Source organism: Dunckerocampus dactyliophorus, chromosome 20, assembly GCF_027744805.1.
Source record: "Dunckerocampus dactyliophorus isolate RoL2022-P2 chromosome 20, RoL_Ddac_1.1, whole genome shotgun sequence".
Taxonomy (NCBI): Eukaryota; Metazoa; Chordata; class Actinopteri; order Syngnathiformes; family Syngnathidae; genus Dunckerocampus; species Dunckerocampus dactyliophorus.
The window spans coordinates 12,570,965-12,595,590 of NC_072838.1; the positions used below are offsets into that span (position 1 = coordinate 12,570,965).

General features: G+C 42.4%; 1 protein-coding gene across 3 annotated transcripts; it reads left to right on the forward strand.

Annotated features, from left to right (window-relative positions):
- The first annotated feature begins 166 nt into the window (after window positions 1-166).
- On the forward strand, window positions 167-19,573 carry ptp4a2b (protein tyrosine phosphatase 4A2b). 3 transcript variants are annotated; one of them, XM_054763646.1, is made up of 7 exons: window positions 167-331; window positions 14,090-14,384; window positions 14,716-14,824; window positions 14,906-14,998; window positions 15,079-15,209; window positions 17,235-17,309; window positions 18,410-19,573. In XM_054763646.1, exons 2-7 carry the CDS (start codon window positions 14,380-14,382, stop codon window positions 18,519-18,521), a joined length of 525 nt encoding a protein of 174 aa, XP_054619621.1. In that variant the 5' UTR covers window positions 167-331; window positions 14,090-14,379; the 3' UTR covers window positions 18,522-19,573. The 3 variants fall into 3 exon arrangements, with proteins under 3 accessions (XP_054619621.1, XP_054619619.1, XP_054619620.1); XM_054763644.1 differs by having other exon boundaries at window positions 14,716-14,998; XM_054763645.1 differs by lacking the exon at window positions 167-331 and adding an exon at window positions 368-7,720 and having other exon boundaries at window positions 14,716-14,998.
- The last annotated feature ends 5,053 nt before the right edge of the window (window positions 19,574-24,626 follow it).

Consider the following 24,626-nt stretch of genomic DNA (forward strand, 5'->3'; position numbering starts at 1 on the left):
TCGTGTTAGGATTATATGTGTAGACGTGGAGTTAAATCAGATAAGGCGTATTTCATATATATTCAGATATAGGACATAAAGTGGTGTTTCAATAAGAAAAAAAACAGGAAGAATAGATATTTATCTCTATAAACTGCGTCGCCAATTCCTCACATGGCGAAATTTCCGATAGACTTGAACGTTACGACCAACCAAGGTTCCTCCCTAAACAACAGTAGAAGCTGCCACACTGAAGAGGAACAAAAAGGCAACCTGACGCTGACAGCGCTTTCTGCACTCGCTCCACGTTCTCCGGGCTAGTCACTGGATTTCAATGTTCAGCCTGCGCTTTGTAAGTAATCAAAAATACGCCGACAACCTACAACTGACCCCTTTTGTGTGTGTTTGACGCTATCGTAACACAAAGAGCTTGGGTTGTAGTTGAGCTACATTGCACAGACAGGGATTAGCATTAGCACAAGTTGTACGTTGCAGCCACGTTCACGTTAGCCGCTGCCCTCGCGGAATGCTATTAAAACATTAGTTAAGACACGATTGTGTTCGATCACACATTTATTTACTATTATGGAATTAATGATTGGCTTAAGGGTAAAATTGTGGCTCCAAAGGTGTGTTATTGTAATAATTGTGTACGAAAGCTGAAGTCCGGAACGAGCTAGCCTGCAAGCTACTAATGCTACATTTATTGCTTGCTCTCAGTTAAAAAAAATCGGTCACGACTAACGTTAACTGACATTTTCCCAGGGGCTTTGTTTTTATTTTTCTAAAACGGAAACGTAGTTGTCATGCTTTTATCATCCAAACAGTGTCACATCTGTCGGTCCACTTATTAAGAGCTATTATCTTCAACCTTAGCTAGCTTAGCGCTGGCCGGGTTTATCAGGAGGGAAAAAAACGTTTCTCGTGAGCCGCTCATGTAAAATTAGAGGGTTGTTTGCGTTAATGGCTAAATCGGACTGTTAACGCGGCAATCCTATGGTTACAGTTTTGTGTTTTGTGCGTTTTGGTGGTCTTGATCGCGACTAAAAGGTAGCTGGCGAAGCAGCTACCGCCTTCCGCTCTTTGTGACAAATCTTGACCCGGGCTACGCTTGACCTATTTCGTGCAAGCTTGAACGTCCTATCACGCAAATACAGCATGTTATTAACATTTGGAGGGGGAGAGGGCCATAATCCGACATTTGTTCCATCTTAAATTGACTTGTGGTGGGAGAAAATGGTGTTCAAAACGAACCACCCCTTGGCCTTGCATGCTGAAATCCACACGAGGTGTGTCTTACAGTAAAATGCAGCCTTGCCCTGCTTTTGTTACACACAAAAGACTCAAGGCATGGAACCATGTGGGCCGAGGTGAAAGGAGGAAATGTACTTGGAGAGGAAGTTGACTTGAGCAGCTGTGACACGAAAGGCCGCGCAACATTCCCATGACTCTCAGTTTTCAATGTATGACCTTCCATCAGAGTTCCCCCCTCCTCCTGTATTAATTTCTGGTGTGTCTCTTATTAAAGGATGAGTAATAATGAAAAGGTAAGCTCCCTTGTGTGTATTAGGTTGGCCTGATGTCTCAACGAGAGGAGAATCCAGGTGTGTTTTTATAGGTGTGCTGTTGCTTGGAATGACTTATTCGGGGTCGTGGTAGTCCGGCGCCACCAAAGGAATCCCAATAAAACACACATTTTATGTTAATACCAGTACAGTATGATATTAACAGATGTTTGCCAATGATTCCTAGGTACAGATAGGATGGTGAGACAGCAGTTGCACAACTGTTCACACACCAGCGTTGTCACGAGCCACTCTGTTCACGAGATGAGACGATAAACGAGATTGGGTCAACGAGGCGGGATTTTTAGAAAAGCACAATGGAAAAAACAATATATATTGCTATTTACTCATTTAATTTCTACTATGTTGCACTCTTTGGCACTCTGTGTGTATGCTACCGGCCCTGCCGCCACCCACCGAGCAAAGGGACTGTATGACTGACAAAAGAGCTCACTCCGATCATGCCACTGTTCTGTGGAACAAACGTGCCATGCTTGAGCCCTCTTCCTGCCTGTTTGGAGGCGAGACACGAGGGAAAACGGACACGCATGCACACGGCGATATATTGAGGCGGGCAAAATGATCAAGTTCATTTTTATTTCTTCCATTCATCCATTTTCTACCCCACTTGTGTGATTATTTATTTTACTTTTTTTTCCCGAGGGGTCTCGGCTTCATCCCTCTAGGTCCCTGGTGTGCGACAGGAAGAAAAGCTCTGACTCACTTAGGGAGAAGTCATTCGGTTTGCGTGGCTAAATTTCTATTAGGGATGTCCAGATCCAATCTTCAGGATCGGGACCGGCTGCCAATACGCTGTATTTTGAAGATCGAATATCGGCTTCCGTCACAAGATCAAGCCGATCCGGTTGCCGTTCGTAACCACACTCCAACACGGTAGGTGCAGCAATGCTCCTCAAAGCTGGTTGCCACTCGACTCCCGGCGTCCGCAACAAGAAGAAAACGCAACACCACCATGGAGACATGTCTGCGGTGTACCGTGGTGAGGTTAGTTTCATGTTGGACATTCGGCTCCGTAGCTACAGCGGTAGGTTCCCTTCCCTGCTGTGTCATTGTGCGGTGAGCTCGCACGCAGTGGTGGAACTACATGGTGGCCATGGCCACCCTTGGTCACTCCCTGGGCACCCCACTGGCCAGCTAGACCTTTTCAGTTACCAATTTATTGCCACCCCTAGGGGAGTAATGGTCTCACCTTGGCCACCACAATGAAAAAGTTCTGGTTCCGCCACTGCTCCCACGGGAAGTGCTGTTCTAACTGCTGGTTGTTTACACTCGGGACCGTCAATAAATTACTATTGCGCCGAAGAGAGTTTGTTAAATGTCATATATTCTAAATCACACCACAGATTGATCTATAACCATGTGAAGTGGTTATTCCTACCCTAAAAGTATTTTTGCATGCCCATTTTTTCCAATTTTAGCCTTTATTGGATGGGTTTTTTTTTATTGGATATATCTTTTTTTTTTTTTGTATCTTCTCATGTTTGTAACAAAAGCTTATTTAAAAAAAAAAAAAAACGATCGGACCAGCAAGACTATAAAAAAATCCTATCGGAAGCCATAAAATGTGGATCAGGACATCCCTAATTTCTATTCCACCAATATAAGACTGGCCCATCTTTTTCCAGACTTTTTTTTTAATAGGGGAAAAGTAACGTCTATTTCAGTCACTACGGTAAACCTCCAGTTCTGGCATTGCGGGACATGCGCTGCCTCCAAAGCAGGAAATTGGCATATCAACTTCGTCCAACCAAACTGGAACCTGATTATGTTGAACAGCCTTTATGGTACATAGACAGAAGTGGGGAACACCTGGTGTCATACAGTGTATTTCCTCTTTGTGCTGTTAGGTTTTATTTCTTACTTTCAGGTGTCTGTGTGTTTCCAAACCACTGTTACTATTCAACGCAGTCAAACTGTTACAGGCTAGATTCAGTGGCGCTTCCCACTAGCTTAGCCACCTGAGAGGGACAAGGCTAGCATTCAACCCATTCGTAACAGAATTACCTCCATAGAATGGTTAGTTGCACAGTAACCGCCTGCGGATGTCAAGAGCAACAGATGGGAGAGAGAGATGCAGTCAGCGGAGACTCATGGACAATAGTTAAATCTACAGATGCCTTACGATTAAAACCTTGAACAACAAGGGGTTATCCAAAAAAGACCGTATCACATCACACGGCACCAAAAAAAAAAAGGAATCAAGGGTTTCACAATTCTCCCAAACGAGCCCTTTCGCCCAGTGAGTTCAGACTTGGCGTTCACATGGCCGGGTGATCCGATCACAAGTGTCACAAGTGGACACGTCAGCCCAAACCTCGCATTAGATTGCATCTCGGCAAGAGTCTCAGGACGAAATGTAAACTCCAACTAGTGCATACCTTTTGAGGCTTGGCCTTTATCTTCTGCCAAGTCTGCCCACAGTGCTGGCACTAAAGAATTACGACACCTTGACTCGTATTCTTGAGCTTACTATTTGACAATGAAGGTCATTTGTGATCGATATGTGTGCAGGGGCAGGTTGATTTTCAAGTTGTCTTCTTGTTTGTCAAGCAGCTGTTTTGAGCTCTGTTGAAAGCGTCTAACGTGGCATTACATGCAGAGGGCGCAGACTACAACTTTAGCAAGCATCAAGAGTTTAAGGCCCCCATTCATGGCATACCACGCTGCTTTATCTGATTACAAAAAAAGTACATGCAATGATGCATTGGACATTTATTCCATGTTGCAAAAGGACGGTGCCCTTTAACTCGCAAATTCTTCCACATCCAAATTTCAGTAAATCCAGTGTTTATCCTAACCAAACTAAACCAATGTTTGGAATGGTGGGAGGTCTCAACCTTGGTTACCTTTCAGTTGACTTATTCAGCCAGTCGGTGCTGCTAATGCCAGGTGACGCTGGACCATAACGAAGCCTTCAGTTTGTGCGCGCAGCGTGACACGCATCTCCAAGAAAATCCTCCAGCGCTCACGGTTGAGGCTGTGATTGGTCGGTTTATGTCACATTATTTCCTGTGTGTATTAGACCTGCAACTAACGATTATTTAGTTGGTCGTTTAATCTGACGCTTGTTGTTTCGGTTGCACGATCAAATCGATGTGAACCAAAAACAAAGAGTTTGTGGTTTGGTCCGCAACATATCGGAAAATGGGCAAAAATGTCCAAAGTCAAAGCCGATGTGTGTGAATTGTTTTGCCGAAAACACAAAGATAATAGGTTGGCCTTTATGGTCGACGAAGGAAATAAAAAAAAAAAAAGAGGCTTTCTTTCTTTAATTACCATTGTTCGGTCAAGACAGGAACCTAACAAGCAGAATAGCCGAGAGCTGCTGTTGCTCACGGAGTTGACGTCACGTCACACGCTCAACAAAGCGCTATAAAAGCACGGCGGCCCGAGAATGATTTTTTGTTTATTTATTTTTTGCCCCATGGCACATTGTAGAAATAAAATCTAAACAAAAAAATGTGGAAAAATAGAGCAAAAGGCATAATGTAACAAAAAAGCTTGAAACATTTATATTAACAACTAATACTAGCCTTTTTACTAAATTAAAAATTATTAAAGGTGGGGACTGCTTGTAAATTCTTCAGTGTTGGCCGGAGAAATAAACATTAGAGAAGAGCACTTATGTTAACACCAAGCTGTCGTCCTAAAAGTGTCTTTCATATTGAAAAAAAAAAAAAATCCTAATAAAATATTACATTCTGTTCAATGGTTGCCTTGATGAATTATCACAAGCCTTGGCTTTCAAACGACTGACAATCAGTCCGTTGTAGAATGCTAAAGAGATGAGCAGCGTTAACGTTATTTCAAACCAATGAGTGAAACGCCATAGAGAATGATGCCTGTGTAGCCATGGTCACCTTGTGTGTTTTTCATGCACTCTTGTGTTGGTTAATGAATCATGCCCTTGTTAGCACAATGTTCGTTTACGGTTGTTGCCACAGCGCTAGTATAGAGCAAAGGGACGGCTCAGCGCCACTGGCAGTGTCTGACATACTGACGGCTCTTCTAGATGTTGCTACAAAGCTACCCACTGAAACTAAAGCAGCAGGTAGGAATATGATCTCGTGGCGCTCTGACGGATTGTATCAATAGCTGTCATAGCAAGCGGAAACAGTTGATAACACCTTTCTGTGCCAAAACATTTTATAGCGCTATTAGAACTGTTTGTGTGTGTAGCTGTAGGCCTTCACTGTTCCAGACAGTTTCAGAGTAACTGCAGCTCAGAAATTACGGGCTTATTGCACAAGAACAAGCTGTATTTTCCCGTTGCCAAGGCAATGTTTTACCTCACGCTATTTTCTTCATATCCTTAAGGAGCTTATTAAATGCGTGAAATGTGTGACGACTCGCAACATGACCTCAAGCTCAAGTCTTAAGATGACGGCTTTGATAGGAGCAGCTGTTCTAAGAATCGCAGGCTTTCTTTTCTGACTTTTCATTAAGTGAGAGATTTTAATAGTTCCTAGATGAGCAAGTTGCTCTCCACCATGAACATTCAGAGTAATACCTTTGCCGTGTGAATGTTTAGACCGCACCACGCTCTCCCCCGATCTCTTCACAAGGGATACCTAAATTCCCTACAGAAGCATTTGTTGCCACCACTGGTGTTATTGTTGGTATAGCAACAGGCATCCCCTTGATGCGGCAGTCAGAAGGCCAAGTTGGTCTCTAAATGTCAGAAAAATGGATGTCGCTGTGGGGCTTGGGGCTAAGCAACCCTTCAGCAAAGAAATGTGAACTTCAAAACATTCTGGGGCTTTGTTGTTGTGTGCATGCCACAATTTTTTGGCAGTTTAGTTTTAACTTGTGGATTTAAAGTTGAACACAACAACTCAAGTGCTTTTTCGTGACGGACATCTGGTGTCTAAATCAGATTGTTTTTGGATGTGAAATCCCCCAAAGTCCTTCCTTTGCTCATCTTGCTGTAGAAATAACACCCTTTTTGAAAATGCAACCTGATACCCCAATGGGGTTGCTGCATTCTTTGGCAGATTGCCACTTGTAAGGTGAAAAATAAGTGATACCGAGACGTGTCACCATAATCCATTAATCGAGTGATTTGGAGAAAAAAAAAAGCCAGGTTGATAATTACGACACCCTCGATAAATTGACATTTGCATGTATGCGCACTTCCAGCCTTCAAAATAAGAGCACTTACTGTCTAATTATGTAAACAAAATAGGAGTGTCATGAAAAATGTCTTACCTTAACAACGCAATTGGAATTACATCGGTGACTACGCATTACAGTTTGTTGAGGATTTTGTAGCAACGTGTGCAGATCCCATTAGAAAAGTTAGCCGAGCTACATCCGTGTCTGAAATACTGGGCAAAATTGGCCAATGATGAATTGCATCAATAAATGTAATGATTTTTGGACATTTTATTTACAGTCACAAAAGTACACACTCTGTGCTGGGAAAATAAGGGTAAAAGGTAAAAAAAAAAAAAAAAAAACAGCATTTTAAAAATGAAAACTGAAAAAAACGGAATTTTGGAAAAAATAAAATGGATTTCATAGGGCCCCGAGTATGGGCTCTTATGTGCTTGTATTGTAAACAAGTTTATTGCATGTTAGGTCCTAATGAAACACTGTGCCTAAATTATGTCAAAGTTAGCAAGTCTAGAAATGCTGCTTTCCACGAGATAACTTGTAGTCCTCTCAGTGTTTGCGGTCCCTCCTACGCACTATCGGAGGCCTTTGATCGTCACACTGGTTATCTGCGCTGCTAAGGAGTTTGATAAACGGGCTTTATTGTGTGCTAGTGTGTGCAGGGAGGTGTTTGTCTTTTTGTAGAAATGGGGGCGGTTGTGTATTAACTTGCCTTCCTCTTTCTGAGAGACATTTTAACAGATTTAAGACTGCAAGAGAGCTTAATCTGATCTTTAATCTGTTCTGTTGAAAATTGGATAGAATGACGTCTTGCCCCCTTGCCTTCTTTATGATTTAAGGTGATGGATGATGTAGAAAAAGAGTGCAGTTCCACCCCAAACCCAAGTTCTGGAAATATCGGATGGTAAATACTGCTTTTGATCCACAGACGCTATGCTGTGGGCCAAGTACACAAGGAAGTAAAACAAGGTATGGTGGCAAGGGGTGGATGTTCTCCAGCTCTGCATTCCAACATTCTTCCTCCCTTTTAAAAATAATTGGTAGGTATGGAGTAGTTATTTCAATTAGAACATACTGTATTTTGGATGACATGAATTTGCTTACTGTTTTGTGTACAGAAGGTTGAGTAATAACGCTCAACAGGTGGATTCTTAGGTATCTCATCTTTAGGTATGTCATATCCTTAACCAACTACCACAATCCTGAGTGTGTTCCAAAGGTAACCACAGACATGACCAATTGTGACTCATGTCTTGGTCTTGGTGATGCTTCAATTAGTTGTCCAAAGAATAGGTGGCAAATTTTTCTTACTCATGCTGATCTCTTGAAATGAAGCAAACATTTTGGTTCAGTTTAAAAAAAAAAAAACAAAAAAAAAACGCGGTGCGATTTCTGTGATTTATCTGGTTTATTGAATTAAATGTGAAAGTTATCAACGGCACATCATTGGAACCTCGGATTGCATCAAATAAGCTGATTGAGGTAACATCAAGTGGCGGGCTTGGTTGCAAACAACTCGTGGTGGTTTTTGGGTCAGTTCAGTCGAAGTGTGAACCCGACATGGATTTGCTTGGCACCTGTTGCTTATCTGCAAGTATCTGATTTTGCTGTTAAGCAAAGTGGTTACTTCTGACAGTTGGAAATAGTTTGCTTTACACATGCAACTGCTATTTAATAAATATGTACTTCACTGTCTTCATGACAGGTGAGTGTGTCCCCTAGGTTTACAGTAATAGGGGTCAATTTTGATGAAGACTGGCACAAACATGAGCCTGAATGAATGATACCATCGCTATTGGAAAGCGTCAACATGACTTCTATTGTGCTCTGCTGCTACACAGAAAATAAAATCAACTTGACTATCTTTGGGCGCGGGCGGGGGTGTCCCTAACATAATAGTAAGGGAATCACTGCAAAATGATCCTAAATATCTATCCATTTACTACTACTGCGGTCTTAGTTGCCCCGTGGGAAGCACCGCGGTGTCCCAGTGATCATGTCATCGGTCATCTACATACTGTGCTCCCATTCTAGTCACTTCAGTCGTATCACTGTGAAGTTAAAATTAGATTAACTAAGTTTGTACCCGCCCACTTGACATCGCCTGGGGGATATTTTGCTTCTTTCACTGGAAGTCTGTGCGTTTCATAGACTTTACACTGCCACCCACCACTCTGAGGCGTTTCCTCTGTGAGTCTATGTGTTTACTCTTTTTCATGATACACTTGTAATAATTCACTCCTGGTAAGACAGGATGCTTGTGGGCCTGCAAGGACTGATTTGTGTGTTTTGTATTAACTCCCTGCGTTGAAGCATGACTGAAGGATAGTACACACACTACCTTCATGTACTGTACACTCTTGTTCAATGTGTCACTCACCATTCCCCTGCACGTCAGCTAAGCTGCTCAAAAAAATAAAAGGAACACTAAAATAACACATCCTAGATCTGAATGAATGAAATATTCTTATTAAATACTTTGTTCTTAGCATAGGTGACTGTGCTGGCAACAAAAGCACACAAAAATTATCAATGAAAAGCAAATGTATTAACCCATGAAGGTCTGGATTTGGAGTCACACTCAAAATTAAAGTGGAAAACCGGCTACAGGCTACACTACAGGCTGATCCAACTTTGATGTAATGTCCTTAAAACAAGTCAATATGGATGGATGGTCTCCTGAGGGATCTCCTCCCAGACCTGGACTAAAGCATGGAGCGAGATATGATGTCCCAGATGTGCTCAATTGGATTCAGGTCTGGGGAATGGGCGGACCAGTCCATAGCATCAATGCCTTCATCTTGCAGGAACTGGTGACACACTCCAGCCACATGAGGTCTAACATTCTCTTGCATTAGGAGGAACCCAGGGCCAACTGCACCAGCATATGGTCTCGCAAGGGGTTTGAGGATCTCATCTTCGTATCTAATGGCAGTCAGGCTACCTCTGGAGAGCACATGGAGGGCTGTGCTGCCCCCCCAAAAAATGCCACCCCACACAATTACTGACCCACTGCCAAACTGGTCATGCTGGAGGATGTTGCAGGCAGCAGAACATTCTCCACGGTGTTTCCAGACTCTCTCACGTCTTCAGTGTCAACCTGCTTTCATCAGTGAAGAGCACAGGGCGCCAGTGTTCTCTGGCAAATGCCAAACGTCCTGCACGGTGTTGGGCTGTAAGCTCAACTCCCACCTGTGGATGTCGGGCCCTCATGCCATCCTCATAGTCTTTTTCTGATCGTTTGAGCAAACACATGCACATTTGTGGCCTGCTGGAGGTCATTTTGCAAGGCTCCTCTAGTTCCTCCTTCCTGCAAGACGAAGGTATTGATTTTGAGTGTGACTCCAAATCCAGACGACGTCGGGTTAATATATTTGATTTCCATTGATCATTTTTGTTGTCAACTATGTAAAGTACAAAGTATTTAATAAGAATATTTCATTCATTCAGATCTAGGGTGTGTTGTTTATGTTCCCTTTTATTTTTTTTGAGCAGTGTATATCCTGAAGTGCGCAAAGCGTAACAGTTTACTCATTGGTTTTGAAGAGAGGATTTTCCGTTTGTTGGTGATCTCATTTTGTGGTAAGGTGGTTTGCTAGAGCTCTATTTTTGAGGTGAGATTTGCCCACCTAAACGATCAGCAACCCTGACGTCACAGAAAGAAGCCAGCTGGGCCGCTGAGCAGGTGTGATCCTCTACTTTGTCTCGGGCGTCCTCTTAAATGCACATGGCTCATCCATTGTTCATAAGCATGTGATGTGCTTTGTCACATTGTCATGTTAGTTGCGGGTATACAGTATCTTTGTCACTGTCCTCTTTTCAACCTTTTGTTCTCCTTTAATCAGAACTCCTATCTGGTGTGCAAACATGTCTCTGTGACAGTTCGATGCCTTCATTCTGAGTTGGTTACAATTTTACAGCATCCTTCCACATATGCAGCTAACCTGCCTCCAAAAAGCATGTTGTCATTGTGACGTCAATGCCGCCTATCAGGCAGGTGTCTATGTGGGGTATGGGTGTCAAAGCCTTTATCTGTTGCAGTCCAAGCTGCTCCCACTCCAAGGAGAACAGAGCTTCCTCACTCTTCCCCTCCTTCCTACCGCCCGCTTGTCCAAGCTGCGACCGATGACACTCTTCTCCGCACCCTCCCTCCCCCACCTCTTGCCCTATTGACTCGGCTCCCACACGGCAAATTAGCCCTCCAGCTGCTTGAAGGTTGTACAGTCTGGTTGTGCCCAGTCTGGATCCAGACAAAACAGGAGCCAGACTCTGGCACAACCCACAGGCCACCAGACAGGGTTTGGATGCAACATCTTTCACAAGGGAGAGAGAGAATGGACTCAGACATTACGTTTTGTAATTATCCCCAAACAAGTTGACTAGACATTTCAGAGTTTTTTCCCCCCCCCCATATATAGGCCTCAAACCAAACTGAAGGTGCGCATCGTGTAAAAGAGCACCTCAGTGGTCAGGGAGAATACCCTCAAAAAAACACTGAACAATAGAAATCATATTATTCCTAATCAATATGATGACTGAATCTAAAATGATGAGTTGGCAGTAGCAGGACACCCCTGCCCCGGTTCCCATTCTGTGGTGACACTATCACCTGTTTAGGTTTGTGTGTCCTTTTCTGCACTGAGATATGGTGACTGCTTATCAGCCAGCACAGCTTCTTTCTGCACTCTCACAATTCCCCTTTCACTCTCTAGCGCTCTCTGTTCTTTCTCTTCAGTCACTGTTGATTTTTGTTGGAGGCCAGCTGATTTGGGAAGTCCTCCCCGAATCTGATATCGCCCCCACCCCCCCACCCCAAGCTCCCTCTTTTCACATACACACGCTATTTTTTTTTGTTTTTTTTTTGCCCCTCATCCCCCTAACAGTGAAAAGCATGTGGTGAGCACCGAGGGAGCTTTCGTCAAGGGAGCTTTCAGTGGGCTGCTGACTTTCTCAAGTGACCTTTCTCCCAGTTTTATTTATACTCCATACATATGTTGTACATACATACAGATGTATTTCTTTATACATATTGAGGATTTATTCATAATCACAGCCTTGGCAATAAAATACGTACTGTAAATGGACAAATCCAGTATTGTTCCGTAGAGATTGGGACCGGGGCTACAAGCTGGAGCTATTCATCAGTCCCTCCAGGATTTCACTGACTTGGAGTGTCTTATTAGTGCTGCCCTTCAACCAATAAGGAAATTTTAATTTCCGCAAAATAAAATCATAATGCAGGCAGTTCAAGCTGGTACTTTTCCACTTGCTTGTATCATTGAACTTTCCTTTGTAATTTGATTTAAGAATTTGATTCATTGGAGAATTGCTTGCTAGCAGTTTTATTTTAAAGCAGGTTCATGTTTTGCATTTTTCTCCCTTGCTGTACCCAAATATTATTATTATTTTGTATTGTAAGGGCAAATCACAACTGCAAAGCAATGTATGATTTTATTCTTGAGCGTTGTGGTTTGTTTTGTGTTGATTTATACTGGATGTGCACCTTCAAATTGAAGGCAATTAATAGGACTTACAATTAAAATGGAGAAACACCAGTGTCAACATTTCATATCTGCTTCTTGTTTCCTGTGTGGCAAACATTTGGTTCCACAAACACATCATTGCAGTGTCAGGTTGCATGTTTTTTTTCAAGTGAATTTGCATGCGTTCCCGAAACGCAGCGGCAGCATTCTTGCAGTTGCGTACAGTCGACCCACTTCCCTGTCGAGAAGCTCACCGGGGGTGTTCATTAGTCTGCGTTGCATTTTTTTTAATCACACTTCAGTCATATCCGGTTAAATGTCCAAGCATGTACAGCACATTACTTTGTGTTCTCTTTCACTTTTAAAGGCTACAAAGTTCATATGAACACACCTCAACCTTCAGTTGAATCAATGATTACATTCAATTGCATTCAATAGTTAGATTACACTTTAACTGTAGAGAGACAGAGTTGGTGAACACTTGAAGCATGGGACTCGAGCACCCTTTTGAAGCTTTGCCCACCCTGTAATCCTCACCTTGTGACTACGGCCTGTGACTCAGTGCTAAAGTCCAAGCCCTCTCTCTCCCTTCTGTACATAGTCGGCGTAGCCACTTTCCACTGTCATGCACTGTCCCCCCCCCCCCCCCCCCCCCCCCCCTCCAGACACTGCCCCCTTCACATGTTGCTCTGAGACAGCTCCAACCAGTTTGTGGCGGCAGGATTTAGACTGTCAAGGACTTGGCACGGACTATTCGAGACCTGTGTGTGTGTGTGTGTGTGTGTGTGTGTGTTAGCCCCTTTCAAAGTGCCTATTAAAGCAGGGAATTTTGTGCTATTTTACGGGTTGCTGGTCTTTTTGGACGGTGTTGTTGTTTTTGGATACACACATTGTGTCATGACGTTTTCTGTGCGTCGAGACATTGCCTGTGCGCGTTTTTTTTCTCTCTTCTTTTTCACGTCACGCATGTAAACGGGTTATTCCGAATGTTTCCGAAACCGGAATATTGACGTTAACCCGAATATTGACTGCTTGTAAACGTAGTGAGTGAGTGTTTTGGTCGAGCACATTGAGCTGTTGAGAAATTGTCATTCTGACTTATGGGGCTACAACTTAGGAGTTTAATCACAGTGCCACCATGTGGTGTATTTGTCAGAAAAATAATAGCACAGGCAACACAGTTAGGGTGCATATTTTGACAAATTTTGACCCTTGTGTGTGCTACGGTTCAGGAGTAGAAGAGTTATCTTCCAAACATACATAGTATCAGAGGCGGGATGGCGACTGTGTGAAAGGGTATTTGCAGACAAGATTCACTGTGCTTGCTCTGTTATGTTGAAAAGCAAGCCCCACTCCCAATACTGGATGCGGCCCAGCTTCTCACAGACTCTACCTCCAGCGGCCCCCAGGTGAATTGAGTTTGAGTCCCCTGAATTATGGTATACTGTACTTGACACCAGACGCTAGCGTGGACATGGCCAAAAATGGGAATGTACGTCTTCACTGAAAGACGGGGCAGTAAATTTAGCGGTGTCTCAGTGTGAAAGGCTTCTGTGTCCACATGTGTGAGACAGTGATGTAGCTAAAAGGTGTCATTAGGTCATTGCAGTCTCATAAATTAGGAAAAGGAGAGGCAGTCGTGCTGTTTTTTGTTTTTTTGTATTTTTAACACTGGGGTTGTGGTTACAGCAAAAACAACAAACAGCAGTTCAGCTACCATTGATCACTGTGCATGATTGTGTTCCAGATCTGCATTTAATAAACAAGACAAATGACCTCATCTCTGGCAGTATGATAAACGTCACTAAATGAGTGCATCCATGTATAAATGAGTGCATCATGTATTGCTCAGGAGTGTCTGTGGTTTACTTGATTGAAAGAACCCTGTCCTAATTACACCTTTTTGTCTTCCTCCTCTCTGCACAGGCTTTCTGTGTTGACTTGGGCCGTACCTATATGGCGTGTGTGAGCGGGGAATTTTGCCAGGCACAGCACCTCACCACAGTGGAGAAGTGAATCGGCAGCCCCCCGAGGGACTACGCTACCCAGAAACCTCCTTGACTGGCCAGTGCACTCGGAAACACTGACTTTGAAAAGGCCCTCCTGGGATATCGCGTAGTCCTTGGTCCCGACTGCCCTGCCTTGTCCCCGCCGAAGCGACGACTCTTTGCTTTCCGCTTTCTCTTTGAACAGCCAATCACAAACAGCTCTCCTGAATGGGGTAAACTGATTGGATCACTTCTGGATAGTCTCTCCATCTTTTTCTCTCTTTTTTTTTTTTTTTTTTTTTTTTTTTTAATCCTTTTAAATTTTGGTTGTGTATTTAATTTTTTTTTTTTTTTTTTTTTTTTTTTACCACCCTGGAGTATTGTGGACTAGTTTTTGTTCCCCTTCCTGTGTGTGCATTATCCTTATAGTTGACCCATCCTCTCCACATGTTGTCATCTTTATTTATTCAACCATTTCCACAAATCTCCTTTTACTGACTTCTGAGCCAAAAAGTTGCTTTTTGTTTTGTAAGAGTTTCGTATTGTAATTGTTTTTTTTTCAAGCCGTCTCGCCAACATGAACCGCCCCGCTGCAGTCGAGATCACCTACGAGTGCATGAGGTTCCTCATCACCCACAATCCCACCAATGCCACGCTTAACAAGTTCACCGAGGTATGTCTGCAGCTGTTTTGTTTATATATGCATCTATTTATGGGCGCTCTAAAATTGCTTCGTTTTTTTTATGCACGCCAGGAGCTAAAGAAGTTTTCCGTGCACACTTTGGTGAGGGTGTGCGAAGCCACCTACGACAAGGCTCCCGTGGAGAAGGAGGGAATACAGGTTTTGGTAAGAGACAGCAGTGGCATTGATTGGCGTACGTTGTTATCCTCTTGTATCGTCAACACATTTTTTTGGGGGCTCTAAAGGACTGGCCCTTTGATGATGGCGCCCCTCCTCCCACCCATATTGTGGACGACTGGCTCAAGTTGCTCAACACCAAGTTTCGAGAGGAACCTGGCTGCTGCATCGCCGTGCACTGTGTTGCAGGGCTTGGCCGGTGAGTCCACTGAACTGTATTAGTAATATACTGGTGGGTCATCATAGACCTAAACAAAGTAGTAGCAAAAGCACAATGTGACCACTTGCTTTTGTATCTATAATACAGTCTTGGCTGGATTTGTCGTCAAAGACGCATGCATCAATTAACATTGTGGGCGTTAAAACATGCAACGGAACCTCTAAAATGCAAAATCATTACTTCAGCTTGACTTTCAAGTTGTTATAATATCAAAACGGTCTTTATCTCAGAAAATAAAGTAATTATACAACTGATAAGGTGCGAGTAATTGATACGCCCATGAAAATGTCTATTTTAACACACGGCTTGCCTCTACATCTCCATACCTGCCAGCTTGGCGATGACGTTCTTCGATATGGCATCAACTTTGGCAGTAAAAGTGATTGTTGTATTAGATTAGAATCCGCTACAGAACCCTCGCTTTAATTGCCATTTGTCACTTCTGACACAGTTCGGTTCTAAGCTCTAAATATGCCTCACACACTTATTAAAATGCATAGTTACTCACCATTAATGTATTAGGGTGGCACGAGATCTCGCAAGATGAAAAATTGCAGTAAATTCATTTTCCAGCTCTGTGGTTATGATGACTTTTTGCCATGGTTTGAACTGCGGGTTTTGTTTGCTTGAGAAAAAATTAGGTTTAACTCCAAACTGTAGAACTCTGTACATTTGGAGGTTCCGCTGTATAATGCTCCTCTCTTTTGGCTTATTTAATCATCTTCTAAAATGAGTAGAGCTGTATTTTTATATCTGCGGAGTTGTTTACTTTTCTTTAAAAAAAAAAAAAAAAAAAAAAAAGCCCAAAGAAAGAGGAGATTTTCACCCAAGGCAATGGTGAGTTTTAATATGGCAACTGCCATTGGCGTCATCGCTTTCAAACGTTGCGGTTGCTACAACAGCGTTCAACATACTCGGGTTATTTTTAGCGTATTTGTGTTGGCCTCAACGTTAGCATGAGTAGCTGTGGGCCCAGCAAAGGGTAGCACGAGTTGCCGATTATGCTCGCTATTGTTCAACATTTTAGTCTTAATTGAAAGCACTCCCACGAACCCCTTGCTGGATCCATTCAACATCTCGGCCTCTTCTGCTCTTTAAATAGACCGTCAGGTGCTTAGTTTGTCAATCATGAGTCTTGTTGCCTCGTCAGTGCTGAAAGTCGACTCCTTATGCTTGTGATCAGTCCGCCGGTCACGAGGTTGTCGTGGCGATGTGCACACATGCGCTGACTCAATCCGCCTCCAGCGTGGCACAGAATTACAAACAAGCTGTACTCAATAAAAAAGAAAAAAGGGGAAAAAAACATGAAAACAAAGTAGGCAGAAGCACATGATGTGGGCAAGCTAGTGTGAAAGCGTCTCTCCTGACCACACAAGGCACATTTAACCAATCAGATCTCTGTGTGGCTTCCAGCGTTTTTGCATTCCGGATGTTATATAATTGGCAGTATTGGTTAGTTGCTTCAGCTTATTCTTTCTCATCCAATTTTGACCGCTATCATCTTGGCTGCTCTGCACAAGCCTCGCTGACACCAGCCCACCCCTCTTTCTTTGCTCCATCAGTTTTTACTATTTTTTTGGTTCAACCCCTCCTTTCTTGCATTATTCTATTCCTCGCAAAACTTGCGAGAAACCCAAGGAAATGCCCTGTGAGGATTGCGATTTGACCTGCCGATGGGCTGTGAAGTTGTTGTTTTTTTTAGTATTTATTTTTCTTTCCTGCTCTCTCTCTGGTGAGAAAGGAGGACACTGTCTTATTGTAACATCTCACCATGACGTGTGTGTGGATAAGAGTGTGTGAGGTATGAACCCAGTGCCCCAGCAGGGCAACAGTGAACCTGTGCACCCCCCTGTTGATTTCCCAGGCCTGTTTCCCAGGTTTAAACACCCATTCCTCCGCCCTGCCATAGCACGAATGAACCATGTGAACCATGGCATTTAATCTTCTATTCTCTCCTTCTTCTTGATTCCTCCTCCCTATACTGTCTGATTTTCGACCTCTCAGTGCTCCTGTCTTGGTGGCCTTGGCTCTCATTGAGAGTGGGATGAAGTACGAGGATGCTGTGCAGTTCATAAGGCAGTAAGTGACTTTACTATTAGCAGCAAATGCTTTGTGTAGTGTACACAGGACGAGACCTGGTGTAAAGTAATACATAGGTACTATGAAGGTTGACCACAGTGTGACACACCGTGACACAGGTTTCAACTTTAGAAGAGAATTTCCCATTGGGATCAGTTATGTTTGCAATAAGTTGTTCTCCACTCCAAATTGTTAGAATTGAACAAAAACAGGGAGCGCATTTTCTGGGGTATAAGTCGCATCAGTCAAAAGATGCGTCATGAAGAGGGAAAAAAAACATAAATTGCACGGGACTATTAAGTCGCATATACCGATATTAATGATGGCGGTAGCATCAGAGCAAGCTTTTTTAGGAGTGACATGGCGCCGCTCCCAACATTAAATTCACGAGAGGAAGACAAAACCACATATAGGGGGCAATGCTTACACCAACAAGGAGACAAACTAAAGCTACAGAATCTTTAAATAAGTCCATTTTTAAAAGTATATGGATACAAAAAAATGTGCCTGTTAAAATGTTCTTGAAGACACTTCATACATGACATGACGCCTGAGCCGTATTTTATCACCAAAACTTCATTTACAAATGAAATTAAATAGACTGAAAATCATACGTGTGTATTTAGTTAGTCAGCGGTAGACGCAGCAGCTACAATCTTCAAGCTGGACATAATTATTAGACATAATTAGTTATAGTTGCAGATTGTTTACAGACAGTCTCCAAGGCAGAAGCGAATTAGTATTCCGTAACAAAAGAAAAACACCCGTTATGGTACGATATCATTCAATTTGTGTGTCTAACTGCGTCACAAGCTCAACTCGCTGAATTTTTGCGGCCACTAGGTGTCACCAAAAACCACCACCACTCTGTTTTAACTTAAAGGCAGTACATGTTAAATTAATACAGTATATATTTTGATGTATTGGACCAGCTAAAATATGGAAGAAAAAAAAAGTGCAGCTTACACTCTGGAAAATATGGTGACAGTCGAAAGTGTGTGCGATTGGGTTGTAAAAGAAAGCTATGTTTTTGCCAAATTTAAGCATAAGTGGTCATTGTCACGTCATGTTAAGTAGACTTTCCCCCTCTGCTTCCACAGGAAGCGACGCGGAGCCTTCAACTCTAAACAGCTTCTTTACCTCGAGAAGTATAGACCCAAAATGCGTCTGCGCTTCAAGGATCCCAACGGCCACAGCTGCTGTGTGCAGTAAAGCAGCCCACCAGCGTCTGCCTATGCGCCACTAGCTGTGGGGGGGAACCCTAACAAGGGGAGGGTGAAAATAAGCGAGGGGAGTGCTATCAGTAATTGTTGTGATGATTTGTAAACACTGAGTCATGGTTAATTGAACAGAGAACAAGCGAGTAATAGAATGAATGAATGCAGATCACGGGGTACACCAGCTGAACCATCGGAAGGTCAAAGCACACAGACGGGCCCACCTCCTGGTTCTACTGTCAACCACGGCCCACAATTGTTTAACTTGAGTCCATCCTATTATGTTTTTTGCTTTTTGCCCACCTCCCTCTTCATTCAGCTATAACCATGGATTATTATACTTCCTTTTGTGAATTTTTAATTTGACACAATTGATATTGAGATTTTTATTTCCACAAATTATGGATATTATAATTGGAGCAGATTAATGTATCTTATAAAACATTTTTAAACCTATTGTGACTCTCCATTTTGGTGTTTTTGTGGTGGTTTATGAGGCCGCAAACAAGAAAATGCAGTAATTTTTCCTCTGTAAGTTTTCTCCTTTTTACTTTTTTTCCATTTTGCTGCAAGTCACTTTCATTTTAAGATTTCACAGAGTCTGAATATGTCTGCAATATTTATTCACAAGGTGATATGTGTCGGGGGTTGCAAGTTTGGCAGCGGGGCAGGGACACTGATTTCCAATCTTTTTGTTTGTCATCCTTTTAAGAGCCATGTCTTTTTTTCTCTCTCTCTCTTGGAGTGCAATAATCTGTCCACCTCAGTTAAGCCCACCAAACCCCTGTGACACCCTGCACGTGCACACACACACACCATTACTAATTGAGACATTTATACAGGAAGTAACCCACTAACCTCTGGAACAGGTACATCTTTTCAACAGTGCAACAATAGGACTTCCCGTCTAATAGGCTTATTTAAGCACACAGCCTGAAATCCCATCTGGAGAAGAATGAAAATGGTCAGTTTTTTGTTGTTCCCATTTTGAAAACATCCACAATTCGTATTGGTTCTTTAAAGATAAATAAAGTGGAATAAAAAGCATTAATGCCTCCTGTGTATTTAGTGAGCCATGCTTTGCAAATGCTGTTATGTGGTTTGTAACGGGTGGTGATTAATGACTTTACAGTTCACTCCGCTGTAAACTCGAGGGTGGTTGGGTGTGGAGAAGTTTGCAGGTCAAAATCAAGTACATGTTTGATAGCAGGAGACTTAACAGCTAACTGATATCAAGGCACCGGAAGTTGCACATGTTACTCAGCCACTCGCCCTGTGTGTGTCCTTTCCCTGGTGGCGGGTGAGTCAGCACAACGTGGAAAGCACACGACGCCATAGTGCCGAGAAATGAGTCACTACTACGCCTGATAATCTGGTTTAAAACCGACACACAGCAGGCCAATCAAAGTGCTCCCTCTGCTGCCTAAATCATGTCATGACACCTATACCAAACCCTGAAAATGAAGATTTAGCCGTGTTTGTGACTCTTTTCGGAGCTGAAACACATAAGCTTACAAAGACAACGAGAATAGCACCGGCCTGTAAATAAAACAAAAATGACTATTGTATTAGTTTGTTAGGCGTTACCATCGACAGAGATAGACACGGCTTCGAGTGGGTTTGTCCAACTTGCGATACGTCAACGTGGCCGCCATATTGGATGTGTCAAGGCTGCGCTGTAAATGAATACAAGTAAATGTACTTAACCTTTCATAAATCGCCTTTTTACAAAGAATTTTTATTCCTCTCGTTTATACCTTCACTCTCTCTCTCACACACACACACACACAAACTAATGTACTTGGGAAACAGGCACCAAAAACAAAGTCACAAACAAAAACAGTCACAGGTGGCATTTAATGATGAATTCAGAATTTTGCTCAAGCTCCCACGTGCCAGCCATATGTTGAGAACTAGCAATGTTCCCACTTTTAATACTGTGTTATGGAATTTTATGTATACATTAATGCGGCGATTGACTGATTTAAAAAATGTAATAACAGCAAAGAGACAAACGGAAACAATGGAACAAATGCCTGTACTTATTCAAATTACTATGGATATGGTGATATGGACCTGTGTGTCTGCAATAAAGTTTCTACATCCAATATGGCGGCGACGTTGACGTACGGCTCAGCGCTGGATGCGGCGTCTATGTTTGGTGTTACTTCCGGGTTATGGACGATGACGAGCAGTTTGGCGATACCATTTAAATTGTGGGACGAACCAGCAGTAAATCAAACGGCACAACGTGAAAGGAATATTTGTATGCATTTTTAACGATTAATTAGTTACATGGCTCATATTGTATGTGATTAATCCTGCCAACAACATCAGAATTGAAGAAACACGAAATTTCTCGTTTTTTGCGGTCGAAAGTTTCCAGACCCAACCACAACAAGTGAATTAGGATTCAATATTAAACTTAATATTTTCGTAGTTAGAGGATAGAAAACCTGTCGTTTTTTTGTACCATGATTAAAGCCCTCGAGACGTGAAATAACACTCCTATAGTCACCTTTACACTCATATCAACCAGTAGAGTCGATATAATACCAGAAAATAAGACATAAATTAGACTCGTGCTCCCGTGTGTTTCAGTAAATGTCTTCCGGACGTGAACAGGAAGTGACGTTGGGGATTCCTTTTTAGTTTTAGCTGGAGTAGGCCACACTTGATGACCGTTATTATTATTATTATTATGCGTGTTGTGAGATAAATCATTCTAAAACAATAAAAGGCTGTCGTTGGCGCATGCTACTAGTCACACCTAGTGGCTCCCGTAGACTGCACTTAAACGTTTTGTATTGCCTTAAACTCTACTTGTATTTTAGTTCATTTAGAACATTTTTATTCTTGAAAATGCTTAATTTAGGCCAAGAATATCCATTTTTTTGGGACTAATAATAGGCAGTAGTCAACCACAAAACAGCTATAATTTATTAATATATTTTTGGAAAAACAAAACATGTTGAAATATGTAGTCTATTGACAAATGAAAGTTTTTCTTGACCCTTAGCTAAAGAGTCATAGTTTGTCAGATGGGAGTTATCCTGTTGGTCAAATTCAAATGTCGACACACTTATTTTAGCTCATGACTCTGTGTCATGTGCTGTTATGCATGCGTCTGATCTGATAGCTTAATTTGGAACGTTTGGGATGTGTTTACTGACAGCAAGAAGGTGACTCAGTATTGTCACATGACACCATTGTCATGGCCAGCTAAGAGGATTAGTTTCATCAGAAACAATGGCACCTGTTGTTTCTCCCTCATCGGAAATATGCGCCGATGTATATTTACAACATCCTTTTTGCTTTTGAAATCCTGTCACTATCAGTCAATAACCGGAAAAATTGATATCAAGCGTCGCACGACAGAAAGCAAAATGTGAAGGGTGCAAAACAACAAGATGACGCTTAAGGCGTTTTGATTTGTGGCAAAGTCTCATGTGACACGAAACAACACTGCTGCACATGGATCGACGCCCCTAAGAGCTTCCTGTTGTTAGTCAACATCTCCATCATCCATCGTGCTTCCATGGAGTGGAACTCAAGGATTATTAAAAGCACTAATGTCCGTGCTGTCCTGATGTCACTGGAAATAACGACCACGTCTTCTTTCACACAGAAAATGGATGCGACCACACCACCCTGCCTGGCTTGCTTTCACCGTTTTGACAAAACCAGTAAGGATGTGGGGGCTGCTTTTGTTTATGAATGGCCAGACTTTGGACACCCCGGCAGTAAAGAGATTATTAAGTGCGGTGGTGCTGGCGACACAAACCCTTTTGACCAGACATAAAGAATGCGTGAAGAAGTAAACACTGAAATCTTAATGCCCTGCCCTCTGCTTTGCCGATGTAGGCCACAAAACTTGTGCGTTGCCATTGTGCAGCGTGCCGCTTTAAAAATGCATGTTTGCTCGTGGCTCTGTTTCTCTAATGAGGTGTGTCTGAAATGTTTGATGGCGCTCGCGCTCATTTGAAAAACAAATAACGCTTATTGTCATAAATATTTGATACGGAAATGAATATATGTAAAACACACACATGAATTTGTCTGTTTTGATCCGTTGTCCACGGGCTACACAAACTGTTTTACAAGTGGTGTTTAACAGCGTTTAAGACCAATTATCAATTTTCAATACTACCTAGTAATGCGTAACATAAGGCGTCTTATATACTTAAGGGAAAATTGCACTTGTTTAAAAAAAAATTGCCCATCCACCACCCTGATGTGCGACATTAACACACGTCCTTCTCTTATCTGTGCGTTCTAAAGGTATAAAAACAGATCAAAAGCGGCACCTCATTAATGCACATAACGGGACAAACCTGTTCCACCTAAAAAGACAGCTCCTAAAACACCTCCGACAACGTTTTATGGTTTTGTAACCACGTAGCAACAGGTGCATTCATGATATCACGTAATGCTTGCAGTATTTTGGAGCACTTTGGTCATTTTAAGCATTCCCGGAACTTCCTTTCTGGCAACACAGAAAGGAACGCTACACATAACTCAAAAACAAAAACGCAGCTTCAGTATGTAGCGTTACCTTTCGGTCGTGGTTTGTTTGACACGTTGTGAGCGCCGTGGGCGAGTGTGTGCTGAAGCTAGCCGCTAGCCGGCTAGTAGCTAGCCGGTGTGGTGTGGCAAGGTGTCACTATGCCGGTAAAGTAGTTCTTCGGTGTAACAATGTTAATAATAATAATAACAATGTCACTGTAGCTTGGTTAATATGCAGGTCACATGATGTAAATGGAGCCTTGGTGGCCCTTTTTGGAGGTTTTTTCAGGAGGCTTTATAGGCGGAACAGTTGCATCCCATTACCTGCATTCTTAGCTGTCTCGTTTAGCTGTTTTTATATCTTTAGAATGCACAGAAAAGAGAAAAGTTGCACATCAGGGTTGTGGATGATGGGCAAAATTGCAAGAAAGTGCAGTTTTCCTTTTATAAATGGGTGTCAGTGCTGGTGTAGGGTTTGGAATGTATCCTCTGAAAAAGGGCTTTCCCCTCAGTGCCCCCCCTCAGAGAATATAAAACAGGTGGGGCCTCCTGTATTCCCGGAAAAGCTGATTTTCGTGAGCATATTTTGTGGAGTTTTATTACCCGCTCACTCAAGGAACTGAAAGTAAATTCATTTTACCATAACTGGTGTTAGCTTAGCAGGTCTGCCGTGCTTTTTTCTTTATTTTTCTCAAGCTCCTGCACCTTCCCTTCAGTCTTCTGCGCTTGCTTCAAACTTTGAAAACCCATCCATCCATCCATCCATTTTCTATGCCGCTTATCTGGTTATAAAATATATTTTTTTTTATAATAACAGTTTAAACAGTAGTAAAAATAATAGCTGGCAAAATTCTATTGTTTTTGTCCACATTTGGAGATTTTTTTAAAGCCATGCATTTCCTGGAATTATTTCCCAATTGTATATAAAATGATTTAATCTATTTATCTATTTGTGTGTACACACACGCATATATATAATTTCATGACGTAAATATCATAATTAGAACAAAAAGGTATACAATTACAGTTGTATTTAGTTTTCTTCTACTTCTTTCTTCTTCTACATTTATTGTTTACAGGTGTGCTTAACAATTAACAGAATATAAAATAAGAATTGGAAGAAAAAAAGACATTCAGCTTCTGTTTTATATAAATAAATGCACCTCTCTGCTGTTAAACTGGCTAAATTCTCATTCTCCACCAGATGGCGGTAAAGCCTTATGGAAAGAATAGGTTAAATACATCTCCTGACCACCAGGGGGCAGTGCTGAAACACGAAACCGCCTATAGCCACGCTCCACAGGTGCACTGCTGTGATGTATTCCGTCTGGCAGCAGCTCGGACGCCACCAACACTGCACATTGCATCGTGGATGTTTGGATTCAACAGCACAGTAATTCATAATCTCATATTTAGTGTTTGTGGAGCGAGGGACAGGAAGTTGGGGCTTGTTTAATTTCCCTGCGATTTGCCCCTTCTCTTATTCATAGAGCAGTTGGGTGCAGGCAGATTGCTAATTCCCATGGTGTGCTGCGGTGTTTAAACAGGCAGTTGCATACTTTGACAGCTCCTTGCATGCGCTTCCGTGTAGTGT